At 46.1% G+C, this 25623-nt stretch overlaps 1 protein-coding gene across 2 annotated transcripts in view; it reads right to left on the bottom strand.

Moving 5' to 3' along the window:
* LOC134344240 (insulin-like growth factor I) overlaps nt 1–25623 on the bottom strand; it is a 182785-nt gene that overhangs the window by 5652 nt on the left and 151510 nt on the right. The window contains exons 1-3 of one of the 2 annotated variants that reach the window (XM_063043708.1): nt 20782–20918; nt 12864–13005; nt 1506–1645 (exon numbers count right to left, since the gene is read on the bottom strand). In XM_063043708.1, the coding sequence (XP_062899778.1) occupies nt 1506–1645; nt 12864–13005; nt 20782–20826 (327 nt within the window). In that variant the 5' untranslated portion in view covers nt 20827–20918. Of the gene's footprint in view, nt 1–1505; nt 1646–12863; nt 13006–20781; nt 20919–25623 lie in introns of those variants that run through there. The other variant, XM_063043707.1, reaches the window with a different exon arrangement.

The raw sequence follows: 25623 nt of genomic DNA, 5'->3' as shown, positions 1-25623 counted from the left end.
CTGTTCCTCTCTGTTCCTGTACTCCTGTTCCTCTCTGTTCCTGTACTCCTGTGCCTCTGTGTTCCTGTACTCCTGTACCTCTCTGTTCCTGTACTCCTGTACCTCTCTGTTCCTGTACTCCTGTGCCTCTTGTGTTCCTGTACTCCTGTGCCTCTGTATTCCTGTACTCCTGTGCCTCTCTGTTCCTGTACTCCTGTGCCTCTGTTCCTGTACTCCTGTGCCTCTCTGTTCCTGTACTCCTGTGCCTCTCTGTTCCTGTACTCCTGTGCCTCTCTGTTCCTTACTCCTGTGCCTCTGTGTTCCTGGTACTCCTGTGCCTCTCTGTTCCTGTACTCCTGTGCCTCTCTGTTCCTGTGCTCCTGTGCCTCTCTGTTCCTTACTCCTGTGCCTCTGTGTTCCTGTACTCCTATGCCTCTGTGTTCCTGTACTCCTATGCCTCTGTGTTCCTGTACTCCTGTGCCTCTGTTCCTGTACTCCTGTGCCTCTGTGTTCCTGGTACTCCTGTGCCTCTCTGTTCCTGTACTCCTGTGCCTCTCTGTTCCTGTGCTCCTGTGCCTCTCTGTTCCTTACTCCTGTGCCTCTGTGTTCCTGTACTCCTGTGCCTCTCTGTTCCTGTACTCCTGTGCCTCTCTGTTCCTGTGCTCCTGTGCCTCTCTGTTCCTGTACTCCTGTGCCTCTGTGTTCCTGTACTCCTGTGCCTCTGTATTCCTGTACTCCTGTGCCTCTCTGTTCCTGTGCTCCTGTGCCTCTGTATTCCTGTACTCCTGTGCCTCTCTGTTCCTGTACTCCTGTGCCTCTGTTCCTGTACTCCTGTGTTTCTCTGTTCCTGTACTCCTGTGCCTCTGTTCCTGTACTCCTGTGTTTCTCTGTTCCTGTACTCCTGTGTTTCTCTGTTCCTGTACTCCTGTGCCTCTGTTCCTGTACTCCTGTGCCTCTCTGTTCCTGTACTCCTGTGCCTCTGTGTTCCTGGTACTCCTGTGCCTCTGTGTTCCTGTACTCCTGTGCCTCTCTGTTCCTGTACTCCTGTGTTTCTCTGTTCCTGTACTCCTGTGCCTCTGTGTTCCTGGTACTCCTGTGCCTCTCTGTTCCTGTACTCCTGTGCCTCTCTGTTCCTGTACTCCTGTGACTCTCTGTTCCTGTGCTCCTGTGCCTCTGTGTTCCTGTACTCCTGTTCCTCTGTGTTTCGGTGATCCTTATCAGGATCGGTTGAGGGTGCGAGGGCTTTTCTCTCTGGAACGGAGGAGGATGAGAGATAACTTGATAAGAGGCATGGATCAAGTGGGCAGCCAGAGACTTTTCCACAGGGTAGAAATGGCTAATACTCTCCGGAATATTTTATTCCATTACTATGTGACATGATATTGCGTTGGGCTATCAATCCAGAGTTACATCCACTAGTCTGGAAAATCTGCCTGGTGTTCTGAGGATATCGGACTAATGGAGTTTTACTTCTCAGTCAGTTTGCCCGAGAGACGCTAACCCATTGTGAAAGCTGGTCTCCTTACCTGGCGTTGGGTGGGAATAAACAGGGGCATGGAGTTCAACGTCTCCGGTGTTGCGCAGTATGATTCCAGTAGCTGCAAGTCACAGCTTTTGAAACAGCATCTCTCCACAATCCCTGTACTTGGCTTTACGGAATTCTTATCTGGGGAGCAGAGGTCACAGTTATTTTCTGGCACTGTACTCCTCGTCAGCTGTTTCTCGATCGATCTGAATACTTCTCACCAAACCAAGGTCCCTGGCCAGCTAGCCCCAGTAAATTCAGATTAAGATTCGTTTGTTAATCATGCGTACGTTGAAACATGCAGTGAAATGCTCCTTTGACGTTAACAACCAGCACAACCGAAGGATGTGGAGGGGGCAACCTGCAAGTGTCACAGGCCCATTCTGGCACCAACATTGCATGCCTGCTATAATCAGCAGAAAAACACAGCACACAGCATGCAACCAAACAAGCCCCATTCCTCCGTCACACACACATACACAGACATTCCTCTAACTCCTGAGCAGGCCTCTGGGCCTCCGATCTCCAGTCTCCAGGCTTCAGGCTTCAGCCACCAGCCGTCAGCCTTTGAATTCCAGATTTCCAATGAATCTTCGGTACAGACCCCCACCCCGCTCTATCCGAATGCAGGACCCTGAACTGCAGACAAACTCCAGGCTCGAAATCAGTGCGCTCTAACTGACCAGCCCTTGGACCTCATGGTTGGCCTCCAAATGTGGAGCGGAGGCCTGGTCTGTCCTCAGGGTAGCACGGTAGTATGGTGGTTAGCTTAATGGTTTCACAGTGCCAGTGACCTGGGTTCAATTCCTGCCTCTGTTTGTAAGGAGTTTATGTGCCCTCCCTGTGACAAGGGCTTCCTCCAGGTGCTCTGGTTTCCTCCCACATTACAAAGACATACGGGTTAGTAGGTTAATTGGTCACATGGGTACAAATGGGCCGTGCAATTGAACCAGAAAGGCCCGTAACGCTGTTATATCTCAAAATTAAATTCAATTAAACTAAACCATAATCTGGCTTCTAACAACTACACATCCCTGTCCCCAAATCCCAATTTGACCTCTATCCCTGAGCCAGCATTACACATGGAAGAATACTCCCCAACAGTGAATTCTAGCTCTTCTCTGTCAGTGCTCAGTCTGAGACACCATGATCAAAACCGGACGCTGGAAACCCCACATAAAAACAGACTACTGTTGGAAAGAGCCAATCATAAACACAGGAGATTCTGCAGCTGCTGGAAATCCAGAGCAACACACACAAAGTGCTGGAGGAACTCAGCAGGTCAGGCAGCACCTTTGGAGAGGGGTGAACAGTCAGTGTTTTGGGCTGAGACTCTTTCTTTCCATTCCCTACCTGTTCAGATGCCTGTCTGAATGCCTCTGAAATATTGGTATTATATCTGTTTCCACCATCTCCCTCGGCAACACATTCCAGGCACGTGCAGTGGATTCTGGTTAATTGGGCCATCAGTTAATTGGTGAGCTCTTATTTGGGACAACTCTTAAAGAACAAAAACTAGTCAAGAAAATAGCCAGGATTCACTTCATTTATTTGGGACATCATGCTGCGAAGTTAGGGCTGAACAAATTCTAGTTAGCGTCAGTTGCGTGCCCTTGTGCGGCCATTAGACACTACACCAAGTTCGAGTGAACAGATTTTAAATAGTATCTGTTGCATGAGTTTGTGTTCAAAAAGCAGTGATTTTTGTCATGGATAATTGGCAAGAAATAAGCAGTAAGACAATTCAGAACTGTTCTGCTCACTGCGGTTTCAACCATTTGGGCTTAGAGATGCCAGAAACAGCTGGGAGTGAAAATGACTACTTCAACAAGCTAGAAACTATGAAGAGTTTGAAGGGATTGGCAATCGTCCCGAATATTACAATGGAAAGAAGATTTGGAAGATACATTCGTCAAAAGCATAGTATGAAGACAGTCCACTATCTGCACTGGGTGGCCACACCGATTTTGTTCATTGCGTACACTGGATAAATTCCTCCGTCTTTAACTATTAGGAACTAATACACAGTTTTATGGAACTGTAATAGTATTGGTAGTGTTCTCATTTGTACTGTATTTCATGTAAATACATAATTTTCTACTCATTTTGTCTTTTTTAATAGTTTTTTAACTATCTCCATGAAACATTGGCTAATTGGTGCAGCCACTTAATTGGGCCAAAAGTCCACTGTTGCGCCAGGTTTCCAGCACCAACATAAACTGCCATTGGGCATCCCACCATAACGTAGCAGCTAGCGCGACACTATCACAGCTTGGGGCATTCCAGAGTTCAGATTCCGGCACCCTCTGTAAGGAATTCTTACGATATTCCCATGAGCGCTTGGGTTTCCACTGGGTGCTCTGGTTTCCTGCAATAAACCGAACTTGAACTTGAACGACAGGCAGAAGAGATTTTGTTGATTTGGCATCAAGTTTGGCAAGACAACGTGGGCTGAAAGGCCTTTCTTTGTGCTGTATTGTTGTGAGATCTAACCCAGGTGATACCCTGGGGAAATGAGCTCAGATGGGAAATGAGGTTCCTTGAGGCTCACTGTAAAAATGCAAGGGGCCAGACATGGAAGGTTTGGGGGGCTCAGAGTCCTTGTGAAGGGTTTCAGCCTTAACCATCCCTATCTCACCCAGCTGCCTTCTCCCTCAGCTGGGCTCACCTTCACCTGCCAGCTTGCACTTCCCCTCCACCCACCTTCTTCATTTGGCTTCCTCTCACTTCCTCTCCGGTTCTGATGAAAGGTCTCAGCCCAAAATGTCAACTGTTTATCCTTCTCCATAGAAGCCACCAGACCTGCTGAGTTCCTCCAGCATTATGTGTGTTGCTTAAGGTTTCCAGCATCTGCAGAATTTCTTGTGTTTATGACATTGATTTATCTAACTTCCATTAATTTCTCCCCCTCCCCTTCTCTCTTTTCCATTCCCATTCTGATTCCCTCTCACCCCTTCTCTTCTCTTCATCTGCTCATCACCTCCCTCTAGTTCACCACCTCCTTCTCCCGTGGTCCACTCTCCTCTCCTAGCAGATTGCTTCTCCAGCCCTTTCCCTCTTCCACCTATCACCTCCCAGCTTCTTACTTCATTCCCTACCCACCCACCACTCCCCCTCACCTGGACTCATCTATCACCTGCCAGCTTGTACTCCTTCCCCTCCCCTCACCTTCTTATTCTGGCTTCTGCCCCCTTCTGTTCCAGTCCTGAAGGGTCTCGGCCTGAAACATTGACTGTTTATTCATTTCCATAGAGATCCCCCAGCGTTTTGAGTGCAAAGATCAGACTGGAAGTGGGATGTGACAGACTACTAGGGAGAGGGCAAATTTGGCATTAATGTCCCTGGAAGTTTGAAGGGGTGAGATCAATATTCCTGCATCTATTGATTGAAAGGAGAAAACATATACTCAGTGACCTCTTTATTAGATGCCTCCTGGTCACTAAGTGTATGTCAGTAGTCTTCTGCTGCTGTAGCCCATCCACTTCAAAGTTCAACATGTTGTGCATTCAGAGATGCTCTTCTGCACAACACTGGGTGGTCATTTGAGTTACTGTCGCCTTCCCAGTCAGGCTATTCTCCTCTGACCTCTCTCATTACAAGGGGTTTTCACCCACAGAACTGCCACTCACTAGATTTTTTTTGTTTGTTTTTTGCACCATTCTCTGCAAACTCTAGAGACTGTTGTGTGTGAAAACCCCAGGAAATCAGCAGTTTCTGAGATACTCAAACCACCCCATCTGGCACTAACAATCATTCCATGGTCAAAGTCACTTAGGTCACACTTCTTCCCTATTCTGATGTTTGGTCCGTACGGCAACTGTACCTCTTGACCATGTCTGCATACTTTTATGCATTGCGTTGCCAGGTGATTGGCTGATGAGGTGTAGAGATATACATAATAAAGTGGCCACGGAATGTATCACCAAGTCCAAGGACTGTTATGTTTTGCTGTACATTCGTGGTGTTGGGCAGTGTGGAAATAGACCTTCGGACCAACGGGGTCTACATTGAGTACAAAATAGCCAGTTACGTGGAGGCTACAATAATTCTGTTATTTATTCTCCACACATTTTCACCAGCAGATTCTACCGTTCATTAACACATGACTTACAATTCACCTGATGCTTTTCCACAGAGTTTGGGTGAGACAAGAACTGGAGATCATGGGTTAAGGGTGAAAGGTGAAATGCTTAAGGGAACTTGAGGGAGAACTTCTTCAGTCAGATGGTGGAGAGAGTGAGCAAGTGCCAAGCATGTTTGATTGCAATTTTTAAGAGAAGTTTGGACAAGGACTTGGATGGGAGGGCTATGGAGGGTTGTGCTCTAGGTGTGGGTTGATGGGACTCGGCAGAGAAGGTCAGCATGGACTAGATGAGCCAAAGGGTCTATTTCTGTGCAAGAGCTGTCTATGACTCTACCGACCCACACAATATAGGGCTACGGGAGGGGGCTGGAGCACCTTAACGAAACTCACTTGGTAACAGGCAGACTGGGCAGCACCAAAGGTCAGGAACGAACCTGGCTTTCTGACTCTCTGATCCACCAGCTGCACCACTGTGGCGTCCATTGCAACAGTCTTCGCCAATCGCATGCCGGTGATTGCATTCGAAGTTACCACCACCTCCCAGCAATTTCCTTTATCCCAGGCCTTATGTTGCAGTCTCTTCAGATAGCTAGAACCCCTTAGTAAACCTTCAGCTCCATAAAATGCCAGTTAGACCACACTTGGAACGGTGGTCAGATCAGGTGTCCTCATTTTAGGAAGGATATGGAGGCTTTAGAGAGGGTGTAGAGGAGATTTACCAGGAGCAGGTCTTATGAGGATAGGTTGAGGGTGCTAGGGTTTTTCTCTCTGGAGCGAAGGAGGATGAAAGGTGACTTGATAGAGGTGTACAAGATGATAAGGGTCATAGATAAAGTGATCAGCCGGGGACTTTTCTCCAGGGTGTAAATGGCTAATTTTAAGGTGATTGGAGGAAATTATGGGGAGGATGTTAGAGATAAGGTTTTTACAGAGAGTGATGGGTGCATGAAACGGACTGCCAGGGGTGTTGTTAGGGGCAGATATTTTAACAATGTTTAAGAGTCTTAGGTTGGCGCATGGATGACAGAAAAAATGGAGGCAACCAGAAAGGTTAGATTGATCTTAGAGTAGCTTAAAATGTTGGCACAACATTGTGGCCAAAAGGCTTGTACTGTGCTGTATGCTATGTTCCATATACCATGTTCAATGGTATGAGCCTCGTTTTGCACGGCCCTACAGTATGAAGTGATCATTCTACCATCAGCGTCCACTCTCAAGCTTGGCTTAGTTTCACCACAATCTGGTCCGCTGAGGTGTCTGTCGTGGCCAAATATTTCCAAGCGTGGACATCAAAAGGCCAGCTGGCAGTACCATTCCTTCTAGGAAGCAGAATAAAGGAAGGTATGTCAATTTGAGTCAGGGAAACAGGGAATGAATCTGTGCACCTTCCTGAGCTACTCACTCACAGTGCCAGAGTCTCTGTTCCTTACTCCTGTGCCTCTGTGTTCCTGCGTGATGACGTGAGTTCCCCCTGTTGCTCTGGATACCACACCCGACCGCTTCCCCTCCCCCCCCTTCACCGTTCCAAACACGTGCAGGACGGTAGGCTAACTGGCCACCGTAAATGAGACCATAAGACCATAAGATTTTGGGACAAAATGTGGTCATTCGGCCCATCAAGTCTACTCTGCCATTCCATCACAGCTGAACTTTTTCAGCCCAATTCTCCCATGTAACTCTTAACCCCTTTACCAATCAAGAACCTGTCAATCAAATACACCCAGTGACTTGGCCTCCTCAACTATCTATGGCGATGAATTCCACAGAATCACCTCCCTCTGGTGAAGAAACTCCTCATCTCTGTTCTAACGGGATGCCTTTCTATTCTGAGGCTGTGCTCTCTGGTCCTAGACTTCCCCACTCTGGGAAACATTCTTTCCATGTTCACACTATCTAGGCCTTTCAATATTTGGTACGTTTCAATCAGATCCCCCGTCATTTTTCTAAACTCCAGCAAGTAGAGGCCCTGAGCCATCAAACACACCTCATGTGTTAACCCTTTCATTCCCGGGATCAGTCTGATGAACCTCCATTGGACCCATTCGAATGCCAGCACGTCCTTTCTTAGATAAGGGGCGTAAAACTGCTCACAATATTCCAAATATGGTATGACCATTGCCTTAGCAATATCTTAATTTTGAATCCATGCCCCTGGAACGCAAACTCTCTCTCTAATTAAATCATCCTCTCCACCTATATACTAGTTTTAATATCTGGTGGTCTTCAATGGGATTCTTTCCTTCATCCTTCTGAATTCTACTGAGTGCAGACTCAGGGATGTCAAGTGTTCCTCATAATGTTATCCCTTTTATTTCTGGGTTAATTCTTGTGAAGTTTTTCGTGACTTCCTCCAAAGCCAGCACATAGGCAAGATGGTTGATTTCTTGACGAATGGGAGGTACAAAGAGGTATTCAGAGGACCTGTATTCTCACCTGCACACTAGGGACATGGGAGTCCTAGTTCAGGATTGTCTTAAGGTTATCTTGCAGATTGATTCAGTAGTAAGGAAGGCAAGTGAAATGTTGGCATTCACTTTGAGACGACGACAACATAAAGGCAATGATGTAATGCTCGGCTTCATACAGGGTTGGTCAGAGCGCATTTGGAATATTGTGAATAATTTTGGGCTCTTTATCTGAGGAAAGCATGCTCTGATGCTGTCATTGGAGTGGGTCCAGAGGAAGTTCTAAAGAAAAATCCCAGAAGTGAAAGGGTTAATGTATGAGGAGCATTGATGGTTCTGAGCCTGTGCTCACTGGAGTTTAGAAAGATGAGGGGGATCTCATTGAAACTTACCAGATTTTGAAAGGCCTGGATAGCGTGGGCATGGAGAGGAAGTTTCCCTTGGAAGGATAATCTAGAATCTACAAGCATAGACTCAGAATAAAAGGACATGTCTTTAAAACTTAAGACTGGCGGTCTGATGGCTAGGATTCAGTACTCTCACCGCTGCAGACCAGGTTCATTTCCTGGTTAAGGAGGAGTGTTTAAGGAGGTAACACTGAGACTTTATGAGCCATTGGTCAGCCCAGATTTGGAGTAGTGTGAGCCGTTTTGGACCCCTCATCTAAGGAAGGGTATGCTGGCATCAGAGAGGATGCAGAGGAGGTTCATGGGAAGAATCCCAGGAATGAAAGGGTTAACGTATGAAGAGCGTTTGATGACTCTGAGCCTTTTATTTGTTGGAGTTTAGAAGAATGGTGGGGGGGAATTCTCATTGAAAAATACTGAATATTGGAAGGACTAGATAGAGGGGATGTGGAGAGGATGTTTCCTATAGTGGGGGAATCTTGGACCAGAGGGCACAGACTCAGAAGAGAGGGATGTCCATTTAGAACAGAGATGAGGAGGAATTTCTTTAGCCAGAGGGTGGTGAATCTGTGGAATTCATTGCCGCAGACGGCTATGGAGGCCAAGTCATTGGGTGTATTTAAGGCAGAGGTTGATAGGTTATTGATTGATCAGGACATTAAGGACTACAAGGAGAGGAAGGGAGAATGAAGTTAAAAAAGAATGGTGCAGTGTACCTACTGTGCCAACTGGTCTAATTCTGCTCCTATGTCTTACGGCCTTATGATTTATCTTGTTGGGCCAAAGAGTTCAAGCAATTGCTCGCATAATCAGTGCATACACTGGGTTCAATTAGACACAAGAAGGAGTCTTATTTTGTTTAATCTTGGCTCTGTACCCAACATCTGGGATGAATATTTGGTCCATATAGCTCCACATATGGGCCCTATTGTGTAGAGCAGGCCAAAGTCCTGAAGATTTGAAAGCAAACTGTAGCTTCGGCGTGCCCCTGACTTCAGAGAAATAAAAGGCAAATGAACTTAACATCTGATTTTTTTTTCTCTGACATTATCTGGCAAAGTTTCATCTTGAAGGTTAAACATTCCAACCACTCACAGAGGACAACAGCTAACTCTTCTGACAACCCAATCACCTTCACTCACCCACAGACCATATCCTATACTTAGGAATGTTTTGGAATGAGATCAGATCCAAGCTCTGAACAACTTGGAGCAGCAGAGCACACATCTCATAAGCTGTGACTGAGTCTCTGGTGGATGGCTCAGGACTACTGTACTGCAGGGCATGTCATAGTATCTGGACAGCCTGTTGTCTTTTGCACATCGGTTGTCTGTCTGACATCGTGAGCAGTTTTTCACTGACTCTATTGTGTGTATTTACTGTGAATGCCTACAAGAAAATGGATCTCCAGGTTGCACATAGTGTCATGTGCCGTACGTAATTTGATAACACATTTATGCTGAACTTTGAACCTAGAATATTACAGCACAGAACAGGCTCTTTGGCCCACGGTGATCTTCATATGCTCCGTCCATATTTAAATTTGCTGACGACACCACTGTCGCTGGCTGAACCAAAGGTGGTGACGAATCAGCATACAGGAGGGAGATTGAAAATCTGGCTGAGTGGTGCCACACAACAAACTCTCACTCAATGTCAGCAAGACCAAAGAACTGATTATTGACTTCAGATGAAGGAACTCAGACAGGTCCAAGAGCCAGTCCTCATCGGGAGCCCACCTATTTAACTCTAATCTAGTCACGGGACAATTTGCAATGACAACTTCACCTTTGAACTGATTCATCCTTGGACTGTGGGAGGGAACTAGAACAGTGGAAGGAAACCCACACACATGCGGGAAGGAACGTAGAAACTGGCTTACAGACGTCGCTGGAATTGACCTCTGAACTCTGACGCCCCGAGCATCATGTTAATTGCTACGTTGCTGTGGCGTGGTTCATCCTGCCTTTAACTGTGTCGAGACCTTTTTGCCTTAGGCCAGCCAGATTTCATCGCTTAATCACCAAGGAAGCTTCTGCTGAACTGTTGAATGAATTTCCCGTGCTTGTACTCGGCAGTGAGAGCTCCTCCATTATTAGAAACACCTATTACCAACATCCTCTACAAAACTCTCTCATTTGTGTGTGTCGGCCAGCACCTAAGGGCTGGCCCTAGGGCATCCTTGGGTTGTGTTGGCTACTAACATAGCTGATGTACTTCACTATCTGGTACAATGTACACCTGATAAATAAATCTGAATCTGATTCTGATTGCGAAGCTGGAAAGATTGGGGTGCGAAAGGTCTTTAATTATGCTCGCTGCTTGCCTGCGGCAGGCTTAAATATGAATGGAGTCGATGAACAGGAGGCTGGTTTGCGCGGTGGACTGGACTATGACCACAACTATAAATATGGAATAAAATGTGCATAATTACATAAATAACAGAATGTATTTACATTGTAAGCAGCATTATAAAATGTGACTTAAACTGTTTACAGTACAATGAAGTCACGGGGGTAATAGATGCAGGGGGTGGGTGGGTAACTGGAATGGTTGATCAGTCACAGGGGTAATAGATACAGGGGGTGAGTGGGTAACTAGAATGGTTGATCAGATTAACTGCCTGAGGGAGATGAGGGAGAAACTTTTAAGATGGTGTGAAGTTTTTGTTTTAATAGCCCTGTAGTACTTTCCATTGTGACAGGGAGTTGTCCAATAGTCTGATCACAGTGGGATACAAGCTGACCTTGAGCCTGGTTTTGTATTTTCTGCCCAACGGCAGAGGGAAGAAGGAAGAATGTCGGGGGTGTGTGGGGTCTTTGATTATGCTGAACACAAGAAAATCTGCAGATGCTGGAAATTCAGAGCAACACCACACGAAATGCTGGAAGAACTCAGCATGTCAGGTAGCATCTGTGTAAATGAATAAACAGTAGACGTTTTGGGCCAAGACCCTTCTTCAGGATTGGATAGGAAGAGGAGTGGGAGGGGAATCAGGCTACCTGGAAGGCAATGGGTGAAGCCAGGTGGTGGGAAAGGTCAAGGGCTGGAGGAGAAAGAATCTGACTGGAGAGGAGAGTGGACAACAGGAAAAAGGGAGGGAGGAGGGGACACACAGGGGAAGTAATAGGCAGGTGAGAAACCATGAAAGGTCAGAGTGGAGAATAGGAAGGAATTCTTTCACCAGAAGGAGAAATTCATATTCATACCATCAGGTGGGAAGTCAGCCAGACAGGAGATAAAATGTTGCTTCTCCACTCTGAGGGTGGGCTCATCTTGGCACAAAAGGAGGCATGGATCAACACATCAGAACAGGAATGGGAATAGAAATTAAAATGTTTGGCCACCAGGAAGATGGTGCAGAGGTGCTCAGCAAGGTGATCCGCCAATTTACCACGGGTCTTACTAATGCAGAGGAGGCTGCTTCGGGAGCACCAGACACAATAGACGAGCCCAGCAGGTATGCAGGTGATGTGTTGTCTCACCTGGAAGATCTGTTTGGGGCTCTGAATGGAAGTGAGGGAGGAGGTGTGTGGGCTGGTGTAGTGAACATGTCATAATTTGAAATTACAATTAGCTTTGTGGATAAACATTTGTAAAAAGGTAGCAGTACAGTACAATGCATAACAATAAGGTCAAATCAGAAGTATAGTAAGATCAGTCATGCAAAAAGAGAGCAAGTTAGTGAGGTAGAGTTCATGAATTCATAGACCATTCAGAAATTTGATGGCGGAGGGGAAGAAGCTGTTCTTAAAATGTTGAGTGTGTGTCTTCAGACTCCTGTACCTCCTCAGTAATGGTAGCAATGAGAAGAGGGCAGGTCCCCAATGGCTCAACAAACTGCAACTTAGCGGCCAGATGGCTAATCCATAAAATGGAAAGGTATTCACTTGAGCATCTTGCTGGAAATGTTCACATTAACTTACATTAATGCAAGAGTATGGTTGAAATCGAAAGCAAAGCCATCAACCTGATAGCACGAAGGTCTATTGTTTCCTCTCAGTAATTATTTTCCCACCCCCTTCCCTCTTCTTCTATTCCTCTCTCTGGCCTCTTAACTCTTCTTCCCTGCCTATCACCTCCTCATGGTGCCCCTTGTCCTTCCCTTTCCCTACGGTTCACTCTCCTCTTCAATCTGATTCCTTCCTCTCCACCCTTCCACCTTCCCCATCCACCCAGCTTCACCCATCACCTTCTAACTTGTCAAACTTCCCATCCCACCAAACATTTTATTCCAATGTTTTCTTTTCCAGTCCTGATGAAAATTCTGTGCCCAAGACATCGACTGTTTATTGATTACCATGGATGCTGAGTTCCTCCAGCATTTTGTGTGTGTTGCTTTGGATGTCCAGCATCTGCAGAACCTTGTGTGTTTAAGAGGGTCAGAAATAGGTCCCCCCGCCCCGACCGATCTGCCCTGGAAAACAAACACGGGAATCAAAAGGTTTTAAGCGAGAACTCACCGAAATAAAAGCCTCGTTCTCCACAGACGAACTGCAGCGTGTCCACGAGCTCGGAACCACAGAGATTCTCAGCCACCACTGGCCACTGGGGCAAGATAATGAGGCAACATAGGAGCATGCAGAAGCGATTCAGTGTATGGACCTGCCCGGGGAAGAAACAAAGAACAACTTCAGACCACCCAGTGGCTACACTCACTCAGCCCAGAACCAGAATCAGCTTTCATATCACTGGCAAGTGTTGCGAAATTGGTTGTTTTGTGGCGGCAGTGCAATGCAATGCATAAAAATAAAAAAAGACTATTACAATAAAATGTGTGTGTCTATATCTATCTATCTATATTTATTATCAAAGTAGGTATATGTCACTACATACACACCTGAGATTCATTTTCTTGCAGGCATACTCAGAAAATCCAAGAAACACAATAAAATCAATGAAAAATGGCACCGAACAGGACAGATAAATAATTCACAGAGGACAACAGACTGTGCATATGCAAAAGAAGATGATAATAACAATAATAATAAATGTATATCAAGAACATGAGATGAAGAGTCCTTGACAGTAAGAAATTAAACAAGTAGTGCAAAAAGAGAGAAAAATATTGATGAGGTGTGCATGGGTTCATTGTCCCTTCACGAATCTGAAGGTGGAGGGAATTAGTTGTTCCTGAGACGCTGAGTGCGGGTCTTCAGCTTCCTGTACATCCTCCCTGATGGTAGCAGTGAGAAGAGGGCATGTCCCGGGTGATGGAAGTCTTTAATGATGGACGCCTTTTGAAGATGCCCTGGATGCAGGGGAGGCCAGTGCCCTTAATGGAGCCTGCAGAGTTTACAACTTTCTGCAGCTTTTCCCGATCCTGTGCAGCAGCACCTTCCCCGCCTCTATACCAGACGGTGACACAGCCAGGTAGAATGCTCTCCATGTACATCTGTAGAACATGGGAGGAGCTAACGGTGGCAGCAGAGGTTTCTGTGAACCTGTGCGACTTCTTCCAGTTTGTCCAGGAAACAGTTTAATTTCTTCTCTTTTAATGTTTTTTTTCTCACTTTCTGAGCTGGCTGGGGTCCTGTCAGAGTCCATGATCTGCAGCTGCGCTCAAACCATGGTTCTTCATAGCAATGGGTTCTCCCTCTTGGAACTTGCCGAGCAGCCTGGCTTCGATATTTCCAAGAGCGGCCTGGAAGTCGGGCGCCTTCAGAGTGTGACCCCACGAATGGCCTGATTCCTCAGCAGTGTCGCTGACTGAAGTGTCGTGAGAGATCGAGTCATCAAGACAGCAGTGTACGCTGCTGTCAAAATAAGCAGCCCTGCAGACTGTAACATGGAAACAGTGAGCTGTTGGTCTCCCTTCTCGCTGTGGCAGGAGCGATACCTCTCACTCCCCTACGAGTGAGAGAGAGTGCTGGGATGGACAATAGTGTTTGATAGTCTCTAGGTCATGGTCTCAGGGGCTTTGCTACTGTTTGCATGTGGGTGGTGGGGGGAGGTTGTTGCTTGTGCATGGGAAGAAGAAGGGGGACATTGGGGTTCTAACGTTTTCTGTCATTCAGTCTTTGGGTTTGTGTTCTGTTTCGTGGATGTCTGTGAAAAGTAAGAATTTCAGGTTGCATATGGTATACACTCTCCGGTATTACATTGAACCACTGAACCATTTGCGAGTGTCTTTGGCGACTCACCAATTCTCCTCAAACACCTACTGAAGTATTTCCTCGGCTTCTGCTCGGTGGTATAACACACACTCACCGGTGGACAGTGGTGGCAAACAGATGCTTGAGGAAATTCAGCATTGACCCTCACCCACTGCTACAGACACACCACAGAAAGCAATCCGTCTGGATGCTTAGAATGGCTACTGCTTTGCGCAGGGGCTGCAAGAAATTGCAGCAAGTTGTGGACACAGCTCAGTTCATCGCAGGACCATGCCTCCCCTTCCTGGACTCTGTCCACACCGCTAGCTGCCTCGAAAAAGCAGCCAACATAATCAAACCCCCCAATTTAACAGACTGTCAGATAGGCACATGGATGACAGGAAAATGGAGGGCTGCGTGGAAGGGAAAGTTTAGATTGTGGGAAAGGCACAATATTGTGGGCCGAAGGGCCTGTGCTGTTCAATGTTCTGTTACAGTTTCTCCCTTTGCACTATCTCAATGTGCTCATATTTGGAATTGATTCGTGTGGAATGCACAGATATAGATTCCTTTTAACTGGCAGGATATTCCCACCAACTGAACTAAAGCCGGGATTGTCTTTCACTCTTTTCCCTGTCTGTGATCCCTCCTCACCACCCAGTCTCTTTAGTTATGGACAAATAATTCCCTAAACCCTCAAAAACACATGATGTAAACTTAAGGGCGGTATTAGACTCAATAATGGTTACCTTCAACCCTGTCATGGACGTTACCAAGCCCAGCAGGTAAAGGAGGAGGGATGGGCAACTCCATCCCCTAAAAACTCAGAGCTACAGAAAAGCCAACAGAAGCTCCCTGGGTGAGGAAGGATATACCAAGAAGATAAGTGAGACCTGGAGACAGTTTGAAAGACTGGCCCAGGATAGGGGAATCTGGTGAGCTACTGTCGGTAGCCTGTGCCCCAGTAGGGGTGACAGGACTTGAGTAAGTAAGGTTTACCTCCACTGGTAAATGAGACCCAGGTGTAGCTGTGGTTTGTTTAACAGGTTGAGATATTGTACATACGCTCACAGACTCGAGCATAACACAGGTAGTCCCACGGTGAGGTATCAAGCACTGAGATATTATTATGAGAGTGCGTACACTTACCGTAGTGGTAAGTGTAACGCCATTTTGTTTTTAGAGATACGGCATGTAATAGGCCCTTCTGGCCCTTTGAGCTGCTCCGCCCAGCAACCCCCGATTTAACCAGCCAGTCACAGGACAACTTACAATGACCAGTTAGCCTACCAACCTACCATCGTCTTTCGGCTGCAGGGAGAAACCAGACCATCCGGAGAAAACCCACAAATTCCACAGGGAGGACAAACAAGCTCTCCGACAGTCAGTTCTGCCCATTTCTTCCAGTTTCCTCCTACATTCCAAAGGTGTGTAGATTAGGGTTGGTGAGTTGTGGGCATCCTACGTTGGCACTGGAAGTGTGGAAACGTGTGTGATGCTGTTCACAGCCTGTCACAATTCCCTACTGATCACACAACGAGACACTACCCGGTACCTGTCTATCCTGTGCCCTGCGCCTTTAGTGTGATTTAGGCTGAGACACAAGAAGATGATGGCACAGGAAGGGTTGTAGAGGGACTCGCCAGAGTCAGGCACAGTCCCCGAAACTGTACTCAGATACTCGGCCACAGCTCGCAGGGGGCACTGTGGACAGGACACCGCACCCATGAAGGAGCAAACTGAAAGATTGCACAGCGTGGTGACCAGAATAACAGGTGAGTTACTAAAAACTGGGGCTCACCGGGAGGGAGACCGTTCAAAGCTGATCCACCTGAGTATGAACGTGGCCGAGCTTTTACATTCTCGGTGAGGAGATTACCAGTAAAACTACATTCTGACAACAGAATGGTGGCTAAGTAACATACTAGATCCTGATGACAGAGTAACACGATTGTCCACGGTCTAACAGTAAATCCAGTTTTCTATTACAACAATGGGTGCACACTCTAATATAACTAATGAAACTCCTGAACCTTGGACCCCATTACTGCTGCATTCCATGTGTTCTGCTTCTTTGTCTGCGTTTCCCTGATACCACATTAGCACAGTCTGGAGTAGGCCCTTCATCGATCGGGGCTGACAGCCCAGCTGTCTACACGACCCAGTACACAGGCCAGAGCAGCAAGATATGGAGAGCAAGTTGCTGCCCGTGCAGCAGGCTCCCTTTTTCCACGCAGCTGATGAATTCAAAGGAACGGCAAAAACATTTTTGGCACCAGAGGGGTCGCAGGAGTTGCCAGTCAGCGTTGGACTCAACGTAGGACTGCCTTCGGGACTCCAGCTCCGGATTTTGTCTTTGAGTTTACTCCTGAAGGCTTACCCACGAGTGGGTATAGCCACAAGGCAGCGGAGCTTTGAAATCAGAGTTTCCCCTCTCCTCAATGAGCTGATTTGCCCCACCTGCTGAAAGCAACTGGTTTTAAGGCACCAATAACCCGCCTTTGCCCCTTCTCCTGACAGTAGAAATGGGTTAGTAGCTAAACCACACATGAAGGGCAGGAGAGCTGGACTGGGTTGTCAAAGGCTATTTGAGACACACACCATTAGCAGCATTCAGTACGTAGTGGGAGCTTATCGCCACTACCTCCGCCCCAGCTATGACAGCCTTAATGAGCCAGCCATAGTGAGCACAATCCACATCCCTATTTACTCGTCACTGGCTCTCGCTGTTCTCTCCCCTATAACACACAACTAATAACACTGGGGCAGTTTGCCCATGGTTGTGGGGAAGAATATTGTATGGAGTTAGAGTTCAGATACCACGGGGGCAACGCAGACTGGGGCAGTATCTGCAGATACTCACAGGATGCCGACAGACCCGAGTAGCTATCACTGTAAGGCAGCAGGGGTTTGAGATCAGAGTCTTTCTTCTCCTAGAGGAGCCCCTTCTGCCCAAATATATGGTTTTTGAGTTGTATTCTGTACTACCTCTGGTAGTTGCATTATACACACCTACTGAATGTGTTTGTGAACATACAGAGTCGGAATCATTTATTATCACTGACCTATGCCATGAAATGTGTTGTTTTCCTGCAGCAGAACAGTGCTGTACACACAAATATTACTCTGTTATAATAGGAAACACACGTAAAAGTCAGAAAGGCACTGCAAAAAGAGAGCAAAAATAGTGAGGCAGTGTTAAACACAAGAGATTCCGCAGGCACTGGGAATCCAGAGCAAGGCACACAAATTGCTCAGCAGGTCAGGCAGCATCTACGGAGAGGAATAAACAGTCAACCTTTACAACTGGGTCCCTGGACCATTCAGAAACCCTATGCTGGAGGAGTAGCTGTTCAGAAAATTTTTAGCATGTGTTTTCAGGTTCCTTTCACCCTTCCCTGATGGTAGCAATGAGAAGAGGACATGTCCTGGGTGACGGGGGTCCTTAATGATGGATGCCACCTTCTCTAGGCATCGCATTTTGAGGATGTCCTCGATGCTAGGGAGGATAATACCCATGATGAGAGCTGGCTGAATGTATAGACATCTGCAGTATCATATTGTACATACTAACTTGTCTGGATTATAAACGCAAAAGATTCTGCAGTTGCTGGAAAACCTGAGCACAACAGACAAAATGCTGGAGGAACTCAGCAGGTCAGGCAGCATCTATGGAGGGGAAGTAAACAGCTGATGTTTGGGCTGAGGCCCTTCATCAGGACTAGGAAGGATTGGAGGTAAAAGCCAGAATATGAAGATGGAAGAGTGGACAACCTGATGGCATAAACATCGATTTCTCTAACTTCAGACTTTTCTCCCTACCTTCTCCTTCTATTGCCACTCTGGGTCCTGTGTCACCCCTTGTCTTCTCCTCAATTACCTCCCTCTAGTGTCCCCCCTCCTTCCCTTTCTCCCGTGGTCCACTCTCCTCTCCGATCAGATTCTTTCTTCTTCAAGCCGTTCCCTTTTCCACCTATCACCCGCCAGCTTCTTACTTCATCCACCCTCGGGCGTGTATGCCATCTTCCTCCTGACCCGATGTCAAACACACACAAAATGCTGGAGGAGCTCGGCAGGTTATGAATAAACTGTCAACATTTTGGGCCAAGACCCCTCATCAGAACCGGAACGGAAGGGGGAAGGCACCAAGATAAAAAAGGTGGAGGTGGTGGGGAAGGGGGACAACGAGAAGGTGATAGGTGAAACCAAATGGGTAAAGGTGTAGATTAAGCTGCTATAACTCCCAGGAGAGATACTGTGCATGCAGACTCAGACATGTAACTTAAGAACGTTGTATACACTGGCACAGGATATGGAGAGAATGGACTTCCATCAGTACAGCAAACTTCTACAGAAATGTACATTAGTGAAAAGTCTTTACATACACTTAGACTATGCACAGATACTGACTCTTTCAGATAAAAATTTAAAGCATTTCCTTTTAAGATATGATTTTAACTTTATCCGCATCTCAGAGCTTTCTTGGCATCAGCCCTTAATAAATCTTGCCATACGTTGCCTGGAGCTCAGAGCCCGCCTCGTCAGCCCAGCTGTGAATGTTCCGCTTGCCAGCAGAGTTAGCAACCGAACTCTGAACCAACAAGCCACTGCTCCATTCAAGTCGGAGATTCTTCAGTGTATGGAGAGAGTTCCCTGCCTTCCCTTCGTGAGCACCCATCACCTCTGCCTGTAAATACACTCCAGCACCCTCTCGTTACTTCTGAAACTCACCGCTCAGAAGTTTTCAAAGACGATGGTTAATACCTTCTATATTCCTCTCTCTATTTGCACCCATGCTTTCTGCTTCTTCTGTCTTCCTCTCTATCATTGCTGTCATTTCTCACTGTCTCCTGATTTGATTTTATTGAGATACAGCATGAAACAGGCCCTTCCGGCCCAGCAAGCCACCGAATTAACCCTAGCCTAATCGCGGGACAACTCACCGTGACCAATTAACCTACTAACCAGTATATTTTTGGACTGTGGGAGGAAACTGGAGCATCCTGAGAAAACCCACGCATTCCACAACGAGGATGTACGGACTCCTTACAGAGGACGCCGGGACTGAACTCTGGATCTCGATGCCCCGTCACACTAACTGCTTCGATACCGTGGCGCCCTTACTTCTCACTCATTACACTCTGCCCAAACTCTGTAATTTTTCATCCTCTGCTCCCGTTTCCACCACCCAATATTGTTTTTAGTTTACCCCTTTTGCTCCTTCACCTCTGTGCTGCCTCTCTGAATCACCCCCCATCTCTCTCTCTGTCTCTCTTAGAAACTTGTAAACTCAGCCAGCTCCACCATGGGCACCAGCCTACCCAGCATCAAGGGCACCTTCAAAGGGCAATGCCTCAAAAGGGTGGTAAGGACCCCCATTAGCCATGCCCTCTTCTCATTGCTACCATCAGGGAGGAGACACAGGAGCCAGAGGACACACACTCGAATTATTCAGGAACAGTTTCCTCACCTCTGGCATCGGATTTCTGAATGCACAATGAACCCATGTAAGCTACCTCAGTATTTATCCCCTCTCTTTTGCACTACTTATTTAATTTATTTTCTTTTTTTATTTTCTTGTTTAATGTCTTGTTTTAGTTCCAGAGTTTTTGGTGCAGTTTCTTCCTCTTATTGTGTTTATTATTATGCATTGCACGGTACTGCTGCACAAAACAACACATATGCCAGTGACATTAAACCTGATTCTGATTCTCTCTCTCCTTCCCTAGAGTCACTCCTGCCCACCCTGCTTTAATCCACTTCTAATTTTTTTTACATTGTTTCCTGCCTCACCAGAGCAGAACGAATGCCCTGGTCGAGACAACTGAAGCTCCACATCAGATTGAAAGATGAGCTGTACTTGTCACATGTACGTCGAAACATAGTGTGAAATGCGTCACTTGCGTCCAATCAAATCAGCGGGAATTGTGCTGAGGGCGGCAGCCCGCCAGTACCGCCACGTTTCCGGCGCCAACACAGCATGCTGGCAACTCACTAACCCTATCCCGTGCGTCTTTGAAGTGTCGAGGCGTGCGAACTCCTGGGGAACAACGGCAGGATTCGAACCCCGATCGGTGATGCCTGGCGCTGCAAAGTGACCACACCAACCACGCCGCTACCCTGACACCCCAGCTTTTGCCATGCCAATGGAAAAATCCAGCACAAAATCTCCCCAGTAATAAATAAAAGAACTCCAGTTAAATTATGAGAGTTATGAAAATGACTTGTGGTTGACTTCAAAGATGTCAAACACAAATTGGCACGAATATCGGACAAAGAAGGTCACCTGTAGTGCACAACTGCAGCAGATGGAGCTGTGTGTAGAGTTCATGATGGGGTCTGTAGTGCGACTCTCCTCTGCGATCCTTCAGTGCCGGGTAATACTGTGGTGAGAGTCATTCTCCTTTGCTTTATATCACAAGGGGAAGTCCTACCCTCAGTTGCACCCGCCTACTTTCAAAATTTAATTTAAGCAAGGCCAAACAGTGGTTTTCCTTGCATTCCTCTCCTAGCACATCTCACCCTGCCTTCTCCTGCAATCTTGTTATCAATGCAGATTATTAAAAATTGTTTTGCTTTTTGGCATATGTCTTCATTCCAGCACACACGTCTTGGATTTATTTAGTGATAACCCTTGCCTGTCTAAGTCATTATTCCACACTGTGGGTGTGGAATGCATGCTGTTCTAATAATTCAGGAGGCCAGAACTGCTTTCTGTGGTAGTGCAGGGGGTTATGAGGGGGCCATGATTCAGGAGAATAAACACAAGAGATTCTGCAGATGCTGGAAATCCAGAGCAACGCACACAGAATGCTGGAGGAACTCAGCAGGTCAGGCAGCATCTATGGAAATGAATATGCAGTCTATGTTTTGGGCCGAGACACTTCATCAGGACAGGAGAAGAAGGGGGAAGGGGAAGATGTCTGAATAAAAAGGTGAGAGGGAGGGGAAGGAGGATAGCTAGAAGGTGAGAGGTGAAGTCAGGTGGCTGGGAAAGGTAAAAGGTTGGAAAGGAAGGAATCGGAGAAGAGAGGGGAGTGAACCATGGGAGAAAGGGAAGGAGGAGGGGCACCGGGGGGAGATGATGAGCAGTTGAGGAGAAGAGGTAAGGGGCCAGAGAGAGGAGATGAAGAAGATAGAGGGGGAAGGGGAAAAATTACTGGAAGTTGAAGAAATTAATGTTCATGCTTTCAGGAAGGAGGCTACCTAGTTGGAATATGAGGTGTTGCTCCTCCATGCTGAGAATGGTAAAAGAGGTGGCCATGGACCAACATGTTGAATTGGGAATGGGAAAAGGAATTAAAAAGGTTGACCAGCATTTGGCAGATGGAGCAGAGGTGCTCGACAAAGTGGTCCCCCAATTTACGCCAGGTCTAAGCACTGTAGAGGAGGCTGCATTGGGAGCACCAGATACAGGAGACGACTCCCACAGATTCACCTTTCTAAAGTGTTCAGAGACATGCTGAATATCTGTAAAATTCCAAGAAAATAAGAAGCAGGTACAGGTTATTCCACAGCTGCTTATTTCAGATTCTCACAAGCTTGGTGAAAAGGTCCATCTCAGATTCCCTCTCTTTTACCTTAAATCTAGTTCCATTCACTTCTGAGATAGTGTTGCCTCACTGTTGAGAATAGATCAGATTGTCCACAAGAATCATTTTTCCCCCTATCAGAACTTCAGCTGTGGAGTAACCCATCTCAGCATCTTATTTTTCCTTGAGCTGTACAGATATTCAGAATGTCACCTAACACTTTGGAAAGGTTCTAAGATTTAGATTCAGATCCACATCTTGGTAGCATGGTGGTTAGCGTGATGCTATTACAGCTTGGGGCGTCGGAGCTTGGAGTTTAGTTCCAGCATTCCATGTCCTCCCATGGAATGCGTACGTTTTCTCCGGGTGCTCCTGTTTCCTCCCACAGTCCAAAGACGTACCGGGTAGTTTAATTGGTCGTTGTAAATTGTCCCGTGACTAGATCAGGGTTAAGTCAGGGATGTCGAGGTTTGCTGGGGTGATGCAGTTCAAAGGGCAGGATGGGTCGATATTTGACCCTTCCAGAATAAGGGTCCCTCATGGGAGGTTAATCCAGGCAATGAAGATGCATGGGGTCCACAGTGAACTGGCTGCTTGGACTCAGAACTGGATTGTGCATAGAAATCAGAGGGCAGGAGCTGAAGGAACGCATTCAGGCTGGAGGTCTGTAATTAGTGGTGTGCTGGGACCTCTGCTGTTTGTGATGTATATAAATGACCCGGATGAAAATGTAGATGGGTAGGTTAGTCAGTTTGCGGGTGATACTAAGATTGGAGGAGTTGTGGATAGTATAGAAGACTGGTAAAGAATACAGCATGATATAGATCAGTTGTAGATATGGGCAGATAAATGACAGATGCAGTTTAACCCAGATAAATGTGAGGTGTTGCACCTCAGTAGGTCAAATGCAGGGAGACAATACATTGTTAACAGGGTTGCTGAGCAGAAAGATCCTCAGGTCCAAGTTCATAGCTCCATGAAAGTGGCTACACAGGCTGATCGGGTGGTTAGGAAGGCTGATGGAATGCTTGCTTTTATTAGTTGCGGAATTAAGTTCAAAAGTCAAGAGGATATGTTGCAACTTGATAAAACTCTGGTTCAGCTACATCTGGAGTATTGTATACAGTTCTGGTTGCCTCTCCATAGGAAGGATGTTGAAGCTGTGGACAGGCTGCAGAAGAGGTTTACCAGGACGCTGCCTGGTTTAGAGGGCACGTGAGTTTGGAAAATTTGTGTTGTTTTCATTGGAGCAGCAGAAGCTGAGGGGAGATCTGATAGACGTTTATAAGATTATGAGAGGCACACAGTAGATAGAGTAGACAGACAATATCTTTTTCCCTGGGTTAGAATGACTAATACGAAAGAGCATACATTGAAGGTGAGAGGGGGTAGGTTCAAAGGGGATGTGAGGAGTAAGTTTTTTACCAAGTGTGGTAGGTGCCTGAAATGCACTGCTTGGTATGATGGTGGAGGCAAATACAGTACAGGTTGTTAAGAGACGTTTAGATAGGCACACGAATGAGAGGAAGGTGGAAGAATATGGATATTGTGTAGGTAAGGGGGATTAGTTTTTGGGGGCTTTTGACTTACTTTTTAGCTGGTTTGGCACAACATTGTGGGCTGAATGGCCTGTTCCTGTGCTGTACTGTTCTATGTTCTATGTTCTAAAGACCTACTCCACACTGTATCACTAAGTTAAAAATAATTTCAAAAATTCAGATTCAGATTAATCTATTTATCATATGTACACCAAAACATACAGTGAAGTGTACCGTCTACATTAACAACCAACACAAGCAAAGGCTGATCGGAGGCAGCCCGCAAGGGTCGTCGCACATTCTGGTGCCCATAAAGCACGTCCACGATGCTCAGCAGGACAGCACAGAACACAACAAACAAAAGCAAAAAGAAAACCACATTCCTCCCACCCGCCCCCACATGGACAGTTCTCTATCTTCAGGACAATGGTCTTTGGCCTGATTCACAGACAAAAGGCTTTGGCACTCCCAGAGGACTCATGTTGTAGTGGAAAGTATCCTGACTGGTTGCATCATGGTCTGGTCCAAGCACTCTATTGCAGAGGGTTGCAAGAGGCTACAGAGAGTGGTAGACTTGGCCAGATCCATCACAGGTTCCGCTCTTCACAATATCAAGGACATCTAGAAGAAGTGATCTCTCAGGGAGATGACATCCACCATTAAGGAGCGCCATGATCCAGGTTATGCCCTCTTCTCGATGCTGAACTCAGGAAGGAGGTGCAGAAGCCTGAAGACCCACACTTGAAAGTCTAAGAACAGCTTTTACCCCACTGCCAGCAGTTTCTTCAACTGAACAAATTCTACCTCAGATTATCATTTCTCAACTTACATTGATGGCGTTAATTTGATTTTTGTTTACTTTTCCATGGATTTATGTATTCACACAGTGGGGTAGCAGTTCACACAATGCTATTACAGGTTGGAGCATCAGAGTTTGGAGTTCAATTCTGATGTCCTCTGTAGGGAGTCTCTGTACATCTTCCCCATGTAAGTTTCCGCTCGATACTCTGATGTCCAAAGATATAGCGTGTAGGTTAATTGGTTATTGCAAATTCTCCCACGTTAGGTTAGGATTAAATCGGGTTGTCAGGTGTTGCTCGAGCTCAGCTTAAAGGGCCAGAAGGGCCTATTCCACATTGTATCTCTAAATAAAATCAATAAGCAACATTTATTTTCATTTACTTTCATGTTTATGTCATTTATGCTTGTCAGGGATGAATACTGCATACGCAGTTTGAAAATAAATGTACTTTGAGCTTTGAATGTTTCCGTGTTACTGCTGCAAGAAGCTTATTTTCATAGCATTTCTACCCTAGCCTCACCTGAATTTGAACCTTGGTGGAGGCAGATTCATTCATGTTGGATCTGGTAATCTTGTGATCCAAAGGTTCTTCAGAAGTCAAGAATTGAGGCATAAGAATTGTACATTAAAGTTGTTTATTAAGAGTTATAAGAAGGAAGAAAATACAAAGAAAAGGACAAAACAAAGAAATTGTATTTGCCTTATACTAAAAATTAGTTGGACAATGATAAATATAACTTACTAAAAGACAGATTTATTGCTGTGACAACTGCTGCAGAGAAACTTCCACAAACATACAGAACCAGTTATATTACAATTATTAAAAAATCATTAAATAATTACACATATATACATTCAGAGACCACTTCATTATCTCCCTCCAGTACCTAATAAAGTGTATGTTGGTGGTCTTCTGCTGCTGTAGGCTGTTCACTCCAAGTTTCAATGTGTTGTGCATTCAGAGATATTCTTTGTTTATTTTCATTATCCTCTGTTTATTTATTGAGATATAGTGCAGAATAGGCCCTTCCGGCCTTTGAAACCACACTGCCCAGTAACCTCCGATTTAACCCCGGCCAAATCACGGGACAATTTACAATGACTAATTTATAGTGACTAATTAACCTACCAACTGCTATATCTTTAGACTGTTCTAAGTTCCATGGGTCTATGATCTAGTGCACAGTTACTACATTTCTTCTATTACAAGTATATCTTCCCTTATTTTGGGAGACCAAGCCTGTACGGTATAGAGG

The sequence above is a fragment of the Mobula hypostoma genome, chromosome 3 (genome assembly GCF_963921235.1).
Source record: "Mobula hypostoma chromosome 3, sMobHyp1.1, whole genome shotgun sequence".
Lineage (NCBI taxonomy): Eukaryota > Metazoa > Chordata > Chondrichthyes > Myliobatiformes > Myliobatidae > Mobula > Mobula hypostoma.
This window is presented reverse-complemented; position numbering and strand designations above follow the sequence as displayed.